General features: G+C 43.0%; 1 protein-coding gene across 1 annotated transcript in view; it reads left to right on the top strand.

Annotated features, from left to right (window-relative positions):
* LEXM (lymphocyte expansion molecule) overlaps positions 1-13,742 on the top strand; it is a 35,806-nt gene extending 22,064 nt beyond the window's left edge. Inside the window, exon 11 of the mRNA XM_027538250.1 lies at positions 13,568-13,742. Within this exon, the coding sequence (XP_027394051.1) occupies positions 13,568-13,634 (67 nt within the window). The 3' untranslated portion in view covers positions 13,635-13,742. The remainder of the gene's footprint in view (positions 1-13,567) is intronic.
* The last annotated feature ends 6,598 nt before the right edge of the window (positions 13,743-20,340 follow it).

The following is a 20,340-nucleotide window of genomic DNA, read 5'->3' as shown; positions in this document are numbered from 1 at the left end:
TCTCCACTTCTTCCCAGTTCCCCTTTTTTCTTTCACTTGTTCATATTTGAGAAGAAAGCACTAAGAAATGCTATGGGTCTGGGTAGGGCTTCACTGGGAGCGAAGATGGGGATCTGGTCATTTCATTGGGAGACTCTAAAGTCAATATTTCTAGGCATTTTCAGTGGCACCTTTTAGCTTCTCTAGACAAGAATCCTATATCCTGAGGGGTAGGGATGGTGGTGAATGTGATTGCTGGTGTTTAAGGGAAGGAGGGTTGAGGAGTCCCAGTCAGTATATGGACTTCACCTACTCCCTCTGTTCTTACTATAGTGCCTGTCTGCCCACCATCCACTGAGCTCCCCCACTGCCACCCTGACTCTCTCTCTCAGTAATAACCCTCCAGCCTCCTGCTGGGTGGGCGAAGTGTGTGTGGTGCAGAAGGTCTGACTTTCCTCTTGTTTTCAGCAGTTTCGCTCCTGCGTTTTGAGATACTTGTGGCTCTAATTTCCGGGCGTCTCTGGGGTTTGTGGCAGGAGCTGGCGAGCTTCTCATTGGCTTGCCTGCTGCAGGCAGCTTGCTCTTAGGCCCTCTCAGCTCTGCTCATGACTCTCTGCACTTTGCATTTCCTTGAAATTGTAAACATCCTTGTCCCCTGATACCTCTTCTCCCTTTCTTGCTCGTCTGTTTAAAAACAACTCCTTTATAGTTCATTCAGTGAATTGCAAGAAGGAATAGAGGTAAATGCACAGATTCATCTTCCTTGTTTAACTGAAAGCCACGCGGACTATTTTTGTGTGCAAAAGTGTGTTGCCCTTTCTAAACAAGGTGGCTAGCCTTCTTCTACAGGTGTTGAACCAGGACCTGAGAGTGCAGCAACTTGCCCACGGTCACACAGCTGATGGTGATAGAGCTGGGGCTAGGCTCCAGGCCTTTCTTTCTAGTTCAGGGCCCTTTCCACACACCAGTGCCCATGTAAGGGTTTGGGGGATGGTGAGCTGGGAAGAGTGTGATGCTCTGATTCTGGCAAGGCCAACCCTCCCCTGCAACCTGTCAGCAAAGCCCCATCCTACATACTGTTTGCTCAGCAAAGGGCTCTAGAGGAGAGAAGGATGGCCCACTCCCACTGGACCTTCAACTTTCTCCCCATGCACATCTGCCTCCCTTCCGGTACAAATTTTTCCCTTCACCACTGTTAAAACACCCAACATTTAGGCCTGTGCGAGTTATAGGATTTCCCTTTTAACCTGGCTCAGAATTCTGTGTCTCCTACACAGCTGTGTGGCATGAGACATGTTACTTGGAGACAGACTTTCATCTGAAAAGTGAGAGTGAACAAAATTACCACATTGTAGAGTCTGCGTTAAGTGTTAAAGAAGATCATGCATGTACATGCGCCCTGCCCTGTGGATGACACTCTGTAGGCATGTTTAAGTGCTGGCTTCCCCCCGCTTAGCTTCTGCGGTACCTTGACAGAATTCTGTCTTGTTAATACAAGGGTTAAGTTTTTACAGAGGCTGGAAATGCACATGATCCAGGAAAAGAAACCACAACGGCTTAAACCACCCTCTGTTGTCTAAAGACCCAAGGAAAAGCTTCTACTCAGACAGATATTTGATACAGACTGTAGAGAAATAGGGAGACAGTTGAGTCCTGAGGGAGGGTGGGAGCTTTGAAAGAGGAGGTCAAAAACTTTAAATGTGAGAGTAAAATACTAAAGATTTCTCCTGAAGTCAAGAACAAAACAGAGATGCTTATATCACTGGGAATGTTCAACATTGTTCTGGAGGTTCTAGCAAACATAGTAAGACAAGGAATAAAAATATTAATAAAGGAGCAAAATCATCACAATTTATAATGATATGTGTGTTTACCTAAAGAAATCCAAGAGTTCATTTTAAAACTGTAACACCAGGGAAGCTAGTGCTGTAATGTGTATAAAGTTTCCTCTGATACCACAACAAATAGAAAACTTAATTGAGAAGAAGAACAGGATTCCATTCCTATTAGGCACCCAAACAATAAAATGCACTGGGATAAACTTAATAAGTATATTTAAGGCTTAAATGAAAAAAAAAAAAAAAAACCTTTACTAAAAGATATTAAAAAAAAGGCCTGAATAACTGGAGAGAATACCATGTTCATGGGTGGAAAGATGATATTGGAAAAATAGTAATTCTTCCCATTGATGTACACATTTAATGCCATTTTTATCAAATTGTAAGGGGGTTGGTAGGGTGAATTGAATAAATTTATTATAAACTTTGTTTGAAAGAGTAAGTATGTGTGAATATTTAAAAAAATAGAATAACAATCCATTAAAGATGCATTGCCAAAGTGAGAATTTTTGGCAAATGTTTTTAAAGTAGTGTCTTTAAAGGTAATGGCTCCTTTATTGGAAATGCTTTGTTTATTAGACTTAAAGAAATCCTCATAACAGTGTGAATGCACTAAATGTGGTTAGTTTTATGATATAATGATTGTACTGTAATAGAAAATTCTCCCCCACTCCAAGCAAATCATTTTTTTCTACCTTGGAGATTCTGACTAGCTTCATTTAACACCAGTTGCTTTTTGTGGTTATTGTTTAACATTCAACTATAGTGGCGTATTAAATGTATAAAGGAAAGAGAGGAATTTCACCTTATTTTTTAAAAATGCACTGCCCTATGCATAGATAGCACTATGGAGGACTAGGCCCCAAAATGTTGACCATAGTTAAACCTGGAGGGTCTTTGGCATTCTGCCTTGTTTTATTTCTGAAATGTTTGAATTTTTCCAAATAAACGTGACTTTTATCATTAGAATAAAAAACAACAACAACAAAAGCAGGAACTCTTGAAGCTGACCACACAAATTATGGGTTCTCCTTGTAGACCTGTCTCCAGCCAAGAGTCACCTTTGTCTTTTAGACCTCAGTTTTTTCATCTGTAAAAGGGGAATGCTTTATACCCTATAGGACATGGCCAGGTATAATTAAGGCTTATGAATGTTACTGAATGGGAGCTAATCAGCAGATGCCTGTGAGAGTCTGATGGTCAGGCTGGTATATGATTCTCCCCGGGGCTCAAGTTCATTGTTCGTGAAGTCCTGACTCAGTTGGGCTCTTGGGTATGGAGGACTGTGCCATGAGGCACAGAAGGTAGGTCATACATTGGGAAGAAAGATTTCTTTATATGCTGTTTCATTTATTGGTTCATTTGAAAAGCCTAGTCTGTTCTTGGTTCTGCCCTGGGTACGACTGAGCTGTTTTCAGGTGACGAGAAATATTCTCTCATTCATTCACTGAGGTTTTCATTTCTGAGTTCATATTTGAATTTCTAAGAGTTATGTTTGTCTTCTGAATGTTCCTTTTAGTAACAACATACTTTTATTTCATGGACACAATGCTTTATTATCCTTTGAAGATATTATTAAGACAAGTTTTCCTGTCATTGTCTCTCTCTCTCTTTTTTTCCCTGTGTGTTTGTTTTGGCCTCAGTCTTCCATACGAAAAAATGTTCTCAAATATCTGGTAATCACTTTTCTAATTCATTTATTTATTGGCTGCACTGGGTCTTCGTGGCTGCACATGGGCTTTCTCTAGTTGCGGAGGGTGGGGTCTAGTCTGTAGTTGCAGTGTGCGGTATTCTCATTTCAATGGCTCCTCTTGTTGCAGAGCATGGGCTCTGGGGTGCACAAACTTCAGTAGTTGTGGCTCAGGGGCTCTAGAGTGTGGGCTCAGTACTTGTGGCACACAGGCTTAGTTGCCTCAAGTCGTGTGGACTCTTTCAGGACCAGGGATTGAACCGGTGTCCCCTGCATTGCAAGGTGGACTCTTAACCGCTGGACCAGGGAAGCCCCTCTGGTGATCCTCAACTGTGCACTCATGTCCAAGTGAACATCCTGCTGAAGACTCTGAGGCAGTTTTCATTCTCTCCTGGAGCACCTGTTCGTGGGTTTAACCGTAACATGACCAAGCTGGGTATTTTCACTGGGGGAATTTCAATGTCAGTGATGTTAGATGTTTTCCTCTTGGCCTTGGCCAGAGAAAGTTCTGGGAGATGTAAACCTGGGTGCCAGAGCTTTATGCTGGGGAGAAGAACCTAGAGGTCTCAATATTTAGTGACCGAACTCCCATTTGATTCCCTGTTTTATTAATAAATAGGATACTCATAACATTGACTCTGCCTGGTGTCATCCTGTACAGAGAACTTCTCTGTCTCCAGAGAATCAATTCTGCAGTCTTCATTTATTAAGGGCTCTCCTCTGGCTGCAGAGAGTGGAGAGGGAAGCTGATATTACACAGACTTTCCATCAGTAGCCCTGTTTTGGTTCTGCTTTCACTCCCACTGCCAGAGGTACCAGGCGCTGCCAGTACCTAGGTTTTTGGAGTGAGGGAATTCTTAGCTTTAACTTCTGCTGCCTTGGGATTTAGCGTTCTTGAGTATGTTAACATAGTTACTGTTCTTCCATCTGCTTTTCAACTTCCAAAATATTCTTACTGCTGCTGCTTCTATTCTTTTTGTCCTTGTGGGTACATGATTTCAAATTTGTATTCCTTTACTCCTGTTTTAGTGAGATTTCAGGAGGGATGGGGGTTAATATATGCATTCAGTCCACTAAAAATGTAGTGAAATTTCTGAGTTTCAAAGGTAAAATAAAAATCTTACAAATATGAGACCTAAGAAGACAACCTACAATCTAAATAAAAGGCAATCAGACATATTTTGGGCCTCTCCTCTGAAACATGAATGATAGAAAACACTGTTTATACAACATGAAAAAGACTTGAGGCTGTAGAATTCTCTATGTAGCCAAACCATCATTCATGTGCAAATAGAGATGCACAGGGATTTGGGATGTATACCAAATATATCTTTTCTGAAAATATTACTGGGGGATATACTCCAATCAAGTGAAAAATGAATTAGCATAAGAGCCCAAGAAAGGAGAAGATGACATGAAATATAAGAATATATCTAGCTGTGATTTGCCAGGATGGAGGCATTCTCATTCTCAAACAGCAAAAAGAAAAAGTGGTAATACAAATACCAAGCAAAATAGAATTTAAGGCAAAATACTAAATGGGACAAAGATGACTGCTGCTGCTGCTGCTAAGTCGCTTCAGTCGTGTCCGACTCTGTGTGACCCCACAGACGGCAGCCCACCAGGCTCCCCGGTCCCTGGGATTCTCCAGGCAAGGACACTGGAGTGGGTTGCCATTTCCTTCTCCAATGCATGAAAGTGAAAAGTGAAAGTGAAGTCGCTCAGTCATGTCCGACTCCTAGTGACCCCACAGACTGCAGCCTACCAGGCTCCTCCATCCATAGGATTTTCCAGGCAAGAGTACTGGAGTGGGGTGCCATCGCCTTCTCCTACAAAGATGAGTAGTTGCAGTTATAAACACCATGAACCTTCACACACCCAAAATACCAGTGACAAACTTGCACAGTCATAATGGGAATTCTTAATAGACCTGTCTGAAAATTTGACAGATAAGGACATAAATATTTATTTGGAGGATTTGAATAGGTATGTTTTACTCCACATTATTTTCAGATACTCATGGAACATTAATAAAAGTTGATCTTCTAAGAAGATCTCATTAAAAATATCTAAATTAAAAATACCCTATATAGAAAATTTTAGGTTACTCTTTCTAAACAAAGTACAATAAAACAAGACTTAACAATAAAAGGATAACCCTCAAAACCAAGTACTTGGAAAATAGTAAGAATTCTTCAAAGTTATTGGGTCTAAGAGAAAATCTAGTTTGACATTATAGTTCATTTAGAAGTCAATTGCAATGAAAACTCTGTATCAAAACCTATATAATATTGTCAAAATTCATAGTTTTAGAATTCATAGTTTTAATTGCTTTTAGTATTAAATAAGAAAGATTGAAACCAACAGAAGCAATCATTTGATTCTAGAAGCTTAAAAAAATTAGAGTAAATTTAAGGCAGAAGAATTAATGAGAACAAATGGAGTCTGGAAGGATGCAGGCTTTCTCATTGCTGCTGCTGCTGCTGCTAAGTCGCTTCAGTCGTGTCCGACTCTGTGCGACCCCATAGACGGCAGCCCACCAGGCTCCCCCGTCCCTGGGATTCTCCAGGCAAGGACGCTGGAGTGGGTTGCCATTTCCTTCTCCAGTGCATGAAAGTGAAAAGTGAAAGTGAAGTCGCTCAGTCGTGTCCAACTCCTAGCGACCCCGTGGACTGCAGCCCACCAGGCCCCTCTGTCCATGGAATTTTCCAGGCAAGAGTACTGGAGTGGGTTGCCAGGCTTTCTCATTGGACCCTCACAGCTCCTCTGTGTTGATGTGCTATTGTTAATCCCTGCCTTTGGCTCCAGAGTGGTAACCACAATCCAGTGTGTGTGGGTGGAGAAATGTAGAGCTCACAGACTATGGGGATTGTCAGGGCTATCTTTGCATGTGTGTGCATGCGTGCTCGGTTGCTTCAGTCATGTCCAGCTCTTAACAACCCCATGGACTGTAGCCCACTGGGTTTCTCTGTCCGTGGGATTCTCTAGGCAAGAATACTGGAGTGGGTTGCCATGCCCTCCTCCTATCTTCCCATATAGGGAGAAAATGAGGTGCAGAGGGGTAGAGGTGATGCAAATGGCTCAGAGGCCCGCAGCCAAATAGCAGGCAGGGTGGGGACCAGGGCTCTGAGTCACACCCTGAACGTCAGCATCTCCTCCTTGGCAGGTTTCGAGAGGCCATGGGTGTGGCAACCCACTCCAGTATTCTTGCTAGAGAATCCCATGGACAGCGGAGCCTGGCAAGCTGTAATCCATAGGGTCGCAAAGAGTTGGACATGACTGAGCAACTTACGACTGGGTAGCAACACAACATGGCCTCGAACAGTTTGCTGTCTTCAGTCCAGGCGAGGGAGGGTGCATGTGTGCGGAAGAGTTGTAAAATCTCCTTCTGGAGTGTAGTGACAGCCAATCTTTCTCATCTGTCACTCCCAAGCCTCACCTGCTTCTTCCTGCCAAACCGCAGGTTCTGGGTTTCCAGCTAGGCAGCCTGGGATTTGACTCCTGTGTGGGAAAGGCAGCCTTTTGTTCTTCATTTTTTAGACCTGTGCACACCATAGCTGCTTCTAAAATGTGGTTGACCAACCAGTGGACCAAGTTCCCCCCCACCCCCGGTCACCTTTCTGGCTCTTACAACCTGGTTGCTTTACTCCATCTGGCCACCCTCTGGCTGTGTGGACATGCCCACTTTGCACTCCGGCCAGGCCACGCTGTGTACCACTCTCTGTGCTTTAACCACACTGTGATCTGTTTTGAAACACTCTTCTCTTAGTTTCTATCTGGAAAATTCCTATTTATCTTCTACAACTTCACTTAAATATGAAGCCTTCCCTGATTTTTCCAGATGACGTCTCTTTATTTTCAGCCTCTTGAGCCTTCCCAGATTGGAGCGTTTTCCCATCATATTTTAATTATTTATTCATATGCCTGTGGTCCCTACTGAACAGAACTTCTCTATTCTCCAACTCCAGTATCTAGCTGGCACGCGTAGAAGGAGCTCAATGCATATTTGTTAAAGGAATAGACTCTGATGAAATGGTTCAGAGTCTGGATAACTCTATGCAAGGAAACATCCAGTTCAATCTGTCAGAAGCTTATTTTTCTTAAGTTTTTCAGTTGATGTTCTATTATGAAAACTTTTAAACATACACCAAAATAGAAAGGATTTTGCAGTGTATCCCTATACATGCATCACTTATATTCCAGTCATTAATGTTTCACTCTTCTTGCTTTCTGACATATCTTTCTATCTACCCATCTATTACTCACCTGTCTATTGTCTATCATCCTTTTGAAAAGTGAAGTCGCTCAGTCGTGTCCGACTCTTTTCGACCCCACAGACTGTAGCCTATCAGGCTCCTCCGTCCATGGGATTTTCCAGGCAAGAGTGCTGGAGTGGATTGCCATTTCCTTCTCCAGGGGATCTTCCCAACCCAGGAATCGAACCCAGGTCTCCCACGTTGCAGGCAGACGCTTCACCATCTGAGCCACCAGGGAAGCCCAGGATGGGTATCATCCTTCTACCCATCTCTAATTATCTTCAGTTCAGTTCAGTCGCTTTGTTGTGTCTGATTCTGTGACCCCATGGACTGCAGAACGCCAGGTCTCCCTGTCCATCACCAAATCCCGGAGTTTACTCAAACTCATGCCCATTGAGTTGGTGATGCCATCCAACCAGCTCATCCTCTGTCATCCCCTTCCCCTCCTGCCTTCAATCTTTCCCAGCATCAGGATCTTTTCCAATGAGTCAGTTCTTTGCATCAGGTGGCCAAAGTACTGGAGTTTCAGCTTCAACATCAGTCCTTCCATTGAATATTCAAGTCTGATTTCCTTTAGGATGGACTGGTTGGATCTCCTTGCAGTCCAAGGGACTCTCAAGAGTCTTCTCCAACACCACAGTTCAAATGCCATCAATTCTTCGGTGCTCAACTTTCTTTATAGTCCAACTCTCACATCCATACATGACTACTGGAAAAACTATAGCTTTGACTAGACTGACCTTTGTTGGTAAAATAATGTCTCTACTTTTTAATATGCTGTTTAGGTTGATCATAGCTTTTCTTCCAAGGAGCAAGCGTCTTTTAATTTCATGGCTGCAGTCACCATCTGCAGTGATTTTGGAGGCCAAAAAAATAAAGTCTGTCACTGTTTCCATTGTTTCCCCATCTATTTGCCATAAAATGATGGGACCGGATGCCATGATCTTCGTTTTCTGAATGTTGAGTTTTAAGCCAACTTTTTCACTCTCCTCTTTCACTTTCATCAAGAGGCTCTTTAGTTGTTCTTAGCTTTCTGCCATAAAGGTGGTGTCATCTGCATATCTGAGGTTATTAATATTTCTCCTGGCAATCTCGATTCCAGCTTATGCTTCAACCAGCCCAGCATTTCTCATGATGTACTTACTCTGCATATAAGTTAAATAAGCAGGGTGACAATATATAGCCTTTGCGTACTCCTTTCCTGATTCGGAACCAGTCTGTTGTTTCGTGTCCAGTTCTAACTATTGCTTCTTGACCTGCATACAGATTTCTCAGGTTGTCTGGAATTCCCATCTCTTGAAGAATTTTCCAAAGTTTGCTGTGATCCACACAGTCAAAGGCTTTGCTGTAGTCAATAAAGCAGAAATAGATGTTTTTCCTGGAACTCATTTGCTTTTTCAATGATCCAGTGGATGTTGGAAATTTGATCTCTGGTTCCTCTGCCTTTTCTAAATCCAGCTTGAACATCTGGAAATTCACGATTCACATACTGTTGAAGCCTGGCTTGGAGAATTTTGATCATCACTTTGCTAGTGTGTGAGATGAGTGCAATTGTGCAGTAGTTTGAACATTCTTTGGCATTGCCTTTCTTTGGAATTGGAATGAAAACTGATCTTTTCCAGTCCTGTGGCCACTGCTGAGTTTTCCATATTTGCTGGCATATTGAGTACGGTACTTTCACAGTATCATCTTTTAGGATTTGAAGTAGCTTACCTGGAATTCTGTCACCTCCACCAGCTTTGTTCATAGTGATGCTTCCTAAGGCCCACTTCAGGATGTCTGGCTCTAGGTGAATGATCACACCATCGTGATTATCTGGGTCATGAAGATCTTTTTTGTAGAGTTCTTCTGTGTATTCTTGCCACCTCTTCTTAATATCTTCTGCTTCTGTTAGGTCCATACCATTTCTGTCCTTTATTGGGCTCATCTTTGCATAAAATGTTCCCTTGGTATCTCTACTTTTCTTGAAGAGATCTCTAGTCTTTCCCATTCTGTTGTTTTCCTCTATTTCTTTGCACTGATCACTGAGGAAGGCTTTCTCATCTTTCCTTGCTATTCTTTGGAACTCTGCATTCAAATGGGTATATCTTTCCTTCTCTCCTTTGCCTTTAGCTTCTCTTCTTTTCTCAGCTATTTGTAAGCCCTCGTCAGACAACCATTTTGCCTTTTTGCATTTCTTTTTCTGGGGGATGGTCTTGATCATTGCCTCCTGTACAATGTCACAAACCTCCGTCCACAGTTCTTTAGGCACTCTTTCTATCGTATCTAATCCCTTGAATCTATTTGTCACTTCCACTATTGTGAGGGATTTGATTTAGGCCATACCTGAATGGCCTAGTGGTTTTCCTTTCTTTCTTCAATTTAAGTCTGAATTTGGCAATAAGGAGTTCATGAGCTGAGCCACAGTCAGCTCCCAGTTTTGTTTTTGCTGAGTGTGTAGAGCTTCTCCATCTTTGGCTGCAAAGAATATAATCAATCTGATTTCAGTATTGACAATCTTGTGATGTCCATGTGTAGAGTCTTCTCTTATGTTGCTGGAAGAGGGTGTTTGCTATGACCAGTGCCTTCTCTTGGCAGAACTCCGTTAGCCTTTGACCTGCTTTGTTTTATACTCCAAGGCCAAATTTACATGTTACTCCCAATAATTATCTTACAATTTGATAAAATTTGAAGTGAATGGCAGACATCAATACTTCCTCATGATTACTTGAGTAGGCATACTGACTTTTTAACAGTTGAAACTGAAGTCCCATTCCTTGTCCAGGAATCTGAAACTGAATCATAAATATCCATTTTTATAATAATAATAATAATAAATTCTTATATTATTGGAGTTTATAATATTGAAAGTGATTTTATATGTATTTACTGTACACAGTAGCTTTAAATATTTATTCATTATTTATGTGTCTGTGTCGGGTCTTAGTTGCAGCCTGCAAGATCTTTTGTTCAGCCATGTGGGTTCTTTCATGGCAGTGCACGGACTCTGTAGTTGTGGTGCATAGGCTTAGTTGCTCCTTGGCATTTGGGATCTTAGGTCCCCGACCAGGGATAAAACCCATGTCCCCTGCATTGCAAGGCAGATTCTTAATCACTGGACCAGGGAAGTCTATACAGTAACTTTAAAAGGTAGGAATTACTCTCAATATTTTTCAATTGGTCCACTGAAATTCAGAGAGAGAGAAAGGGACTTCCTAAAGTTGCTGCTGGGCAATAGCATTCATGTGTGCAGTCTTCAAAAATTAATTGAGCACTTACTAAATGCCAGGTGTATCCTGGCTACTAGGACATTGTAGAATAGAATCAGAGAGACAGCGGTTCTGTCCCAGAGAGGCTCCCAGCTTTCTGGGGAGGGCACTCAACCCCTTCTCTAGAGTTATAGGGCAATATGAGGAGGAGGGTGAGGCAGGAGGGCCCAGGATTTTTCTACATCCAGGCTGTAGGGGAAGTTTGTTAAGCCTATAGCCTTCTGGAGGATGAGACCAGGAGGGAGGACCCTTTGAGCCTAGGAAGGCTAAGGCAACAAATAGCCTTCACCATGATCCGCATTCTCTTCCTCATCTCCCCTGTCCATACCTGGTCACTCCCTTTTACCTCCTAGGCCTCTGTGCATGCTATTTTGGTGGAGATTTGGAAGTTTGGACAGAGGACTCAGGAAGTTCAGTGCAGAGTCCCCTTTCCCCAGGGCTCCTAGCTATGTTCTTTGCACGAGGGTTCACTTCTTTCAGGGAAGAGGAAAAAAATTAGAGAGGAGGAAAGTGCATGAGCAAGGGAAAGGAAGCAAAAAATCTCAGGGCATGTCTGGAAAACACTAGACGGTTCATTTTGGATGATGTATGCAGTGCGTAAAGGGCAATCGTAGAGAATAAGCCTGGTGGGGTTGGCTAGGTCAGTTCTTAGAGGCCTTGATTCTGAAGCTAAGCTGCTCTGACTTTATCTGACCTGTGAGAAGCCACAGAAGAAGTTCTGTAAAAGATTACCTATAGCCAGTAAAATTCATCCTTTTTAGGTATACAGCTGTATAAATGTTTTCCTGTTCGGTGAGTTTTGACAAATGCATATAGTCATATCAAAATAAGTGAGATATAGACTATGACCATCGCCCTCAAAAGTTTCCTTGTGCCATCTATGGTCAGTTTCCTCCCCCTTTCCCAGTTCCGAGCAACTACTGATACGATTACCAACACTATAGTTCTGCCTTTTCCAGAGTGTCGTATAAATGGAATCATGCTGTATATAGAATTTTGTCTGTTTCATTTTGCATTGTTCTTGAGATTAATCCATGTTGTTGCTTGGATCAGCAGTTTGTTCCTTTCTAATGCTGACTTATGTTCCATTGAATGGATGTACCACAGCTTATACACTTTCAAGGAGAGGGACATTTGGTTGTTCTCAGCTTGGGCAATTTTGGATCAAGTTCTACAAGCAGTCCCATATAGGTCTTCATGTAGACACATGCTTTCATTCTTCTTTGATGAATGTCTAGTGTAGAATATCTAGCTCACTTGGTAAATATATGTAAAACTTAATAAGAAGCTGCCAGACTATTTTCTGAAATGGTTGTACGAGTTTGTATTTCCACCAAAAATATATGTAGGATCTAATTGTCCTACATTTGATATTATAAGGCCCTTTTTGCTTCCGGCTTTAGACAGCCTAATTAGGGGTATTTCCTTGTGGCTTGCATTTGCATTTCTTTAATGACAAGATGTTGGACATCTTTGCATGTACTTCCTCCATATCTCTTGCACATTTTAAAAAATGGTTGCTTATTTTCTCGTATTAAGTTTTGAAAGTCCTTTATATATTCTAGGCATGCATCCTTTATCAGGTATGTGTTTTGCAAATATTTTCTTTTGGACATTCAAAAGGGGCTTAACAGGAAGTAGCTCTTGTGTTTTAAAGAGGTGCTCTGTGGCCTTGTGGGTGGAGGAGTGGGATGGGGCTGGACGGAGGCAAGGAGGCTGTCTTAGCGTCAGGTGAGAGCCGGGGCTCTGAACAGGCCAGGGCGGTAGACTGGGGAGGAGTGGAAAGCAGAAGGCCTGGAGACCCACCAGATGGCTGTAAAGGCCTCTGTGGCCCTCTGAGCCCTCCCTCCTGCCTTCCTTCCTCTGACAGATATTTGTGGACACCACCTTTCAAGGTGGACACTACCTGAAACAGTGTAGGCAATACAATACAGAAGAAATATCAGTAAAGAAATCGAAGTCTTGCCTTCATCAAGTTTACGTCTTGGTGGGGAAGACAGACAACGAGCAGACACACACACGTGTATGCCGTAATGGCTGGCAGACACTGTTAGACACACAAGGCAAGGAGTTCTTATGAAATGCCTCCTTCACAATGGTTACTGAGAGTGAACCAGAGAAGAGTCTTCACGTGTTCCACTCTCAGGAAAGAATCCGAGCAATAGGAAGAATGCTGGACTGTGGTCAGGGGCTCTGGGCTGGAATCCTGGGCATCAGGGTGACCTTAGGCAAATTCTTTCATTTTTCTGACCCTCAGTGTCCTTATTGGAATGATCTTTTAGGCACTAGGATTTTGTGTTTGAAGTTCTTACAAACCAGTTGAGGGTCTGATGAGCCAAAGTAGGTACCTAGCAGAGGACTGCCCTTAGAACCAGGCTGTTTTGTTGGAAAAACTCTAGAGGTCATCAGTTTGGCCTCTCAGTCAGTGTAGGTTCCCCTGGGAAGTACAACCAATAGGTACCTGTTCCTCCCCTACAGGTGCCTCTCCATGGATGGGGGGCTCACATCCTTCCCAGGGACCAGTTTCATTTTCTCTTTCTCTGTGTCTTTTTAAAGGGAAAGAATCACACCTTTTACTAAGGGGAAGTGTGTGCCAACTGTGGATCATAATTCAGATCCTTAAAGCTGCCCATGAAGGACAACCTGCAGTGACTGGAGGACCTGAGAGCCTGAAGACGAATCTGGGGGTGGGAGGGTAGGAGTGGGAATGGGGGTTCTTGGAGAAAGGACACATGGGGGTGCCTGGGAGAGGGGGAAGGGTGTGGTGGGGTCACTTTTGCTGGAGACACCTGCCAGAAGGTCACGGTGTCTTCTGGGACAGCAAGGCCGGATATCTTTTGATACCAGAGATCGATTATCCTGAGAATTCAAATTGGCCAGTGACATGAACACGGGAGCCAGATAGCAGATGGACTAAAGGAGTGGGATGTGGTTGACCCTCTTGGAACCCCTCCTATTCTAAAGCCAAAATGCTGACTCCCTGTTCAGTAAAATCCAAAGAGAGTTGGCAGAGTGTAGCATATGTCCTAAGGCAGCTGTATGCCCTCTCTGGGAATACTCCATCTCCATCCCAGGATGCTTCTGGAAGCTTGGCAGGGCCAAATGCCATAAGAAGTTGCTGACCTCCTGGGAACATGCAGCCATTGGGAACAATCAGTTACACCCCTCAAGTCAGACCTCACGGGCATGCCAGTCCAGCCCAGTGGTAGGTCTGCACAAGTTGGTCACAGTATCCTGAGCTTCTGCCCTCACTGTTTTCGAACAGAGAGAGATTGGGTGGGATGGCAGGAGTGTGCTATTCTTAGGGAAAAGGAGACAGGCTCAAGGCTTCAGTCACAAAACCCACATCATGATAAAAATACTTCAGACACCTTGAGAGCATGGGTGCTTTACAGAAAAGCAGTTACTTCCTCGCTCATGTCAAAACGACTGTTTCGGAAGAAGTAAAACTGTTATTATTCACAGGTGCATTGTCTACGAAAAAAAAGTCCTGTTGAATCCTCAAAAAGGCTGATAAGCCAAACTAGGTGCACACCAGGTCTAATAAGTCAGCAGTGTTTCAGGAAATAAGATCAATATACTCAAATCAACAATTTCTGTACACTAGCAATAGAAATTGAAAATGCCATATATAATAACAACATCAAAATGTGAAATACCTAGGTATAAATCTGACGAAAGATGTGTAAGATTCATACAGTGAAAGCTTTAAAAAGCTTCTGAGAGAAATTAAAGAAGACCTAAATAAAAGGAGAGATATACCATAATCATGGATCAAAAACTCTGTTCTTAAGATGTCAGTTCCCCTATATCATCTATAGATTTAATTCAATACTGATCAGTCCCAGTAATATTTTTTAAACTGACAAGATGCTCCTAAAACTTATATGGAAAAACAACAGACAGAAAATAGCCAAAATAACTTTGAAAAAAATGAGTAAAGCTGGAGGACAAACATTACCTTACTCCTCCCTGGTGTGGAATGGGATCAGGATAGACGAATTAATAAAATGAAGAATCCAGGAACAGACCCACTTATCTATGGACAACTGATTCTCAACAAAGGTACAAAAACAATTCAGTGGTAAAAGAATAGTTTTTTCAACAAATGGTGCTATAACTATCAAATATCAATATGTAAAAAACAATGAATTGTAATCAGTGACTCACAGCATAGAAAAAAAAAAAAAAAAGTCAAAATGAATCACAGTCCTAAATGTAAAACCTAAACTATAAAACTTCCCGAAGAAAACATGGGAAGAAAACTTTTGGACTTCGGGTTAGGCAGAAATTTCTTAGATATAAATGAACAGTAGACCTTTGAACAACAAAGGTTGAGCTGTGTGGGTCCAGCAGTTCAAGTGTGAGCGATCTGTGGATACAGAGGACTGACTCTAAAGTTATACATCGTTTTGACTGCACAGAGGGTCAGAGACCCTAACTCCCATACTATTCAAGGGTCAACTGTATTTGTTCTTTTATAGATCCTACTTTGGTACGGTATGAACAAATAGTTAAATTGGACTTAATTAAATTTTTTAAAATTTATTCTTCAAAGACACTGTTAAGAGAATGGAAAGACAAGCCACAAAGTGGGAGAAAATATATCTGATAAAGGACTTTGCCATGAAATACCAAAGTAATATGTGTTATAAACCACTTTGGAAAAGTTTGGCAAGGGACTTCCCTGGTAAACCAGTGGTTAAGACTCCTCGTTTCAATTTCAAGGGGTGCAGGTTAGATCCCTGGTTGGGGAACTAAGAGCCACATGCCTTGCAGTGTGGCCCCCGCCCCCCAAAATCCACTGAGCTCAGGGATAGTTTATTATCAAAGAAAAATGATGGAGCAAGATTAACCATGTGTGTGACCTTAACAATAGAATTAAGATTTTAAAAAATGAATAACTGTGTGTAATGGGGAACAGACCCCAAAATGAGATCTCAAGTTGCCCTACAACCAGCATGAAAGGAGAATCATAACCCCAGGAGAATAAGGAGAAACCACACCCAAGTCTAAATTTTTTAAATGAGTTGTTTTTTTTTTTTTTTTTAAACAGTTTGGCAAGTTAAAAAGTTAACCATATACCAACCACATGATCCAGTCATTCCTTTCCTGAGAGTTACCCAAGAGAAAGGAGAGCACGTGTCTGTACAAAGACTGTACAGAAATGTTCCTAGCCACTTCATTTGTGGTAGCCCCAAACTGGAAACAACCCAAATGCCCATCAATAAGCCAAGGAACAAACAGTTGTGTATATCCATACAAATGTCAAAACTAACCAAACTGCACACTTCTAATATGTGCAGTTGATTATGTGTTAATTGTATTTCAATAAACCCTTACAGCTTAGGAGAAACTAAGGAGCAAACTCCGGGAGATACTGAAGGGACGGGAAGCCTGGTGTCCTGCAGTCCATGGGGTCGCAGAGTCGACATGACTTAGTGACTGAACAACAGCAGCAACAAAGGAGAAAACAGCTAAATGCAATGTAGGAACCTAGACAGGATTTTTGAAAGAAAGGCAACATTAGTGTTAAAATTGGTGAAATTCAAGTAGGGTCTGTGGTTCAGTTAATATTATGCCAATATTAATTTCTTATTTTTGATCATTATACTATGGTTATGGGTCTTCCCTTGTGGCTCAGCTGGTAAAGAATCCACCTGCAATGTGGGAGACCTGGGTTTGATCCCTGGGTTGGGAAGATCCCCTGGAGAAGGGGAAGGCTACCCATTCTAGTATTCTGGCCTGGAGAATTCCATGGGCTGTATAGTCCATCAGGTCACAAGGAGTCAGACACAAGACAGTGACTTTCACTTCACTTCGCTTCACTATGGTGATGTAGACGATATTAACAGAGGAAGTTGGGCGAAGGGGATATGAGAACTCTACTGTCATTGCAACTTTTCTGTAAATCAAAAATTAATACAAAATTAAAAAGTTAAAAAAATATACACAATAAAACTTGTTTGAAGACTGCTTTATCTTATAGAATAAATATAATTTAAAAATATATCTTTAACTTACCACATAACTCAAAGTCACTGTCACCATAGAGAAAGTCAGCAAGTTAGGAGTATAAGAAAAACCTGTGTACTACTTTAAATTGGGCAGTTCTCAAGTACTTTGCTGTGAGATACCAAAATACTGTGTGTTACCAACATCACATACACTGAAAAGGGACATCTACTTATGATGGAGCAGAAGGTTCTCTGGTGCCATGGAAGGCTTCTTTTCATGGAAGGTTGGAAGAGCCACGGAATTAACACCCTTCAGGAGCTGCTCTCAAGCTGTGGACCAATCAAAGTTGAGATATAGACACCCAGCTCCCTCACCCTCTGTGGGATATAACTTTGAGGTGCATGTTTTACACAGGCTTTCAGAGTTTTTTCCAGTGCAATTAAAGTCAAGTTGCCCACAGTGGTAAGCTTTTTTTTTTTTTAAATATTGTTTATTTGGCTGTGCCAGATCTTAGTTATAGCACACAGGATCTTCGATTTTCATCGTGGCACGTAAGATCTTTAGTTGCAGCATCCGGGATCTTTAGTTATGCCTTGTGAACTCTTGGTTGCAGCATGTGGGATCCAGTTCCCTGACCAGGGATGGAACCCTGACCCCTGCACTGGGAGCAAGGAGCCTTAGCCACTGGGCCACCAGGGAAGTCCTGTAGCCTGCTGATAATGCAGACTTCATTGACTGTCATCCTTGCCCATCCCCCTCCCAGTGTTTTCTTCACCTTCCAAATAAAACTAGTCGCACCAAATCCTTGTCTCAGGGTCTACTAATGCGGATACCCTAACCCAAAGCACTTGTCAGTATTTTTCCAGCATCCCAGTGTATCACCTTGCCCACTCCTCCTCTTTGGGCACCACTGTGCCACTCCACACAACTCCCTGTCTGTCCAGTCTCTCCCTGCACACCCCAATAGGGGTTGACTGTGCAGTCGACAGCCTAAGTCCCGACTTACCAGGGAGCTCTCCGGCAGCAGTCCAGATAGTAAGTGCCTGCGTTGAAAAACCCAATCTTTCCTCCTCAATGCCTCCTTTACTATCACTCATAATACTCACACTTCTGATACCAGATTGTGGGGTTTTTCCCACACCAAGTGATTCTCTGTGACACCAGCTGAGTGTCCTACAATTTAACTGAATCCTGACAGTACCACATGGAGATAGCATCAGATCCCACAGGGTTAAGGGCTCAGTCCCACAAGGCTGCCCCCCACTTCAGATGCCAACTGCAAGTAGTATATCCCCTAGTTACTCACAGCTTCAAATTGGAGGCTCCCATGACCTCCTCCCTGCTTGGTTTCCATTATTTGCTAGAGTGGCTCATAGAATTCAGGAAAATACTTATATTCACATGTGTACTAAGCTTCCCCAGGTGGCTCAGATGGTAAAGAATCTGTCTGCAATGCGGGAGATCTGGGTTCGAACCCTGGGTTCAAAGATCCCCTGGAGAAGGGCATGGCAACCCACTCCAGAATTCTTGCCTGGAGAATCCCCATGGACAGAGGAGCCTGGTGGGCTATATAGTCTAGAGAGTCACGAAGAGTTGGACATGACTGAACTGCTAAGCACAGCACAGCACATGTGTACTAAAGGATATGATGAAGGACACAGATGAAAAGATACATAAGGTGAGGTCTGGGACGGTCCTGAGCACAGGAGCTTCCATTCCTGTGGAGTTGGAGTGTGTCCTCCTTTCAGTACATGGGTGTATTCACCAACCCAAAAGCTCTCCAAAGCCCCATAATACTGGGATTTTTAGAGAGGTTTCCTCACATAGGCATGATCAATCATTAACTCCATTTGCAGTCCCTCTCCCCTCCCTGGAAGATGGGGGTGGTGGTGGCGGTGGTGGTGGTAGGGGCTGAAAGTTCCTAGTTTCTAATCATGGCTTGGTCTTTCTGGTGACTACCCGTATCCAAGAGCAATCCAGGTGCCCACCCATAGTCATCTCATTAGAGCAAAAGACATGCCATCACCCAGGACATTCCAAGAGATTTAGGAGCTCAGTGTCAGGAACTGGGAGCAGATCTATCAACCTATCTCTTTATCTATATATGGATATAAATAGATATATATGGATTTATTTCTACCATCTTGCAGTGCCCCATTTTCCCCTTATCATTTCCTTGGATCTGCTTCCTAAAGGAAACCCCATGGGGAGGAGTGTGATGGGCAGAGAAGGATTCTGCTATTTCTGGGTTCCTTGTCTCAACTATCTTCAAACCATCTGTCTTCGGCAGTTCAGGCAGCTATAATAAATTACTATAGATTGGGTGGCTTATACAACAATTTATTTTACATGGTTTTGGAGGCTGAGAAGTCCAAGACCAAGGTGCTGGAAGATCTAATGAAAGCACTCTTCCTGGTTTGCAGATGAACATCTTGTACCCTCAGAGAGGGCTAGCTAGTTCACGTGTTTTCTTAGGACACTACTCCTATCATGAGGGCTCCAACCTCATGGCCTAATTAACCTTCCAAAGGCCCCATTTCCCGATTCCACTATGTTAGAACATCAACATAGGAATTTGGGGTGGGGGGGACATAAACATTCAGTCCACAGCATCAAAATGCCACCTCCTAGACCTCATAAGGGCTTCCCAGGTGGCTCAGTGGTAAAGAATCTGCCGGCCAAGCGGGAGACACAAGTTTGATCCCTGGGTTGGGAGGATCCCCTGGAGGAGGAAATGGCAACCTACTCCAGTACTCTTGCCTAGGAAATCTCACGGACAGAGGACCCTGGCGGGCTACAGTCCACAGGGTTGCAAGAGTCAGACATGACTTAGAGACTACACAGCAGCAGACCTCAACAAAGCCTCCCAGTCTTTCCCAACGTAGCATGCCAGGCAGTCACCTGCAGTAACTAGACTTGTCCCACAGGAAGAAACCTGTGGGCCGTCTTAACACCAGGACGCGACCAGAAAGCATAGTTTTGAAATACGTCTACATTCAACTTGGGTAGTGTGTGTGTATGTGTACATGCACACACACACACGTGATCTTTCTTATATCAGCCAATTTTGGAGAACCAATTGTTGCAACTCTGGCATGAATGGTGTCAGGACACGGCCCATGTAGCTGAGGGCGTGGTCAGGCAAGATGGTTCCCTGGCAGAAGGAACTGCTCTGGGTCAAAGCAGAATCCTCTGCTGATTCCTAAGCGACTTCCTTTCTGAGCCGAGTTCATGCAGAGATCCCTGATTCCCCACCACGTCTGGGGCTCAGCCCAGGGTCTGCTTTCACTGTTTCTGGCCTGGAGCTACTCTCAGCTGGCTCCGGGTGAGGCTCGTGAAGCATTTTGTTGTTGTAAGACTAGATGCTGAGT

The sequence above is a fragment of the Bos indicus x Bos taurus genome, chromosome 3, assembly GCF_003369695.1.
Source record: "Bos indicus x Bos taurus breed Angus x Brahman F1 hybrid chromosome 3, Bos_hybrid_MaternalHap_v2.0, whole genome shotgun sequence".
NCBI classification, from domain to species: domain Eukaryota; kingdom Metazoa; phylum Chordata; class Mammalia; order Artiodactyla; family Bovidae; genus Bos; species Bos indicus x Bos taurus.
The sequence above is the reverse complement of the archived record's forward strand: the minus strand, read 5'-3'. Positions and strand labels throughout refer to the sequence as shown.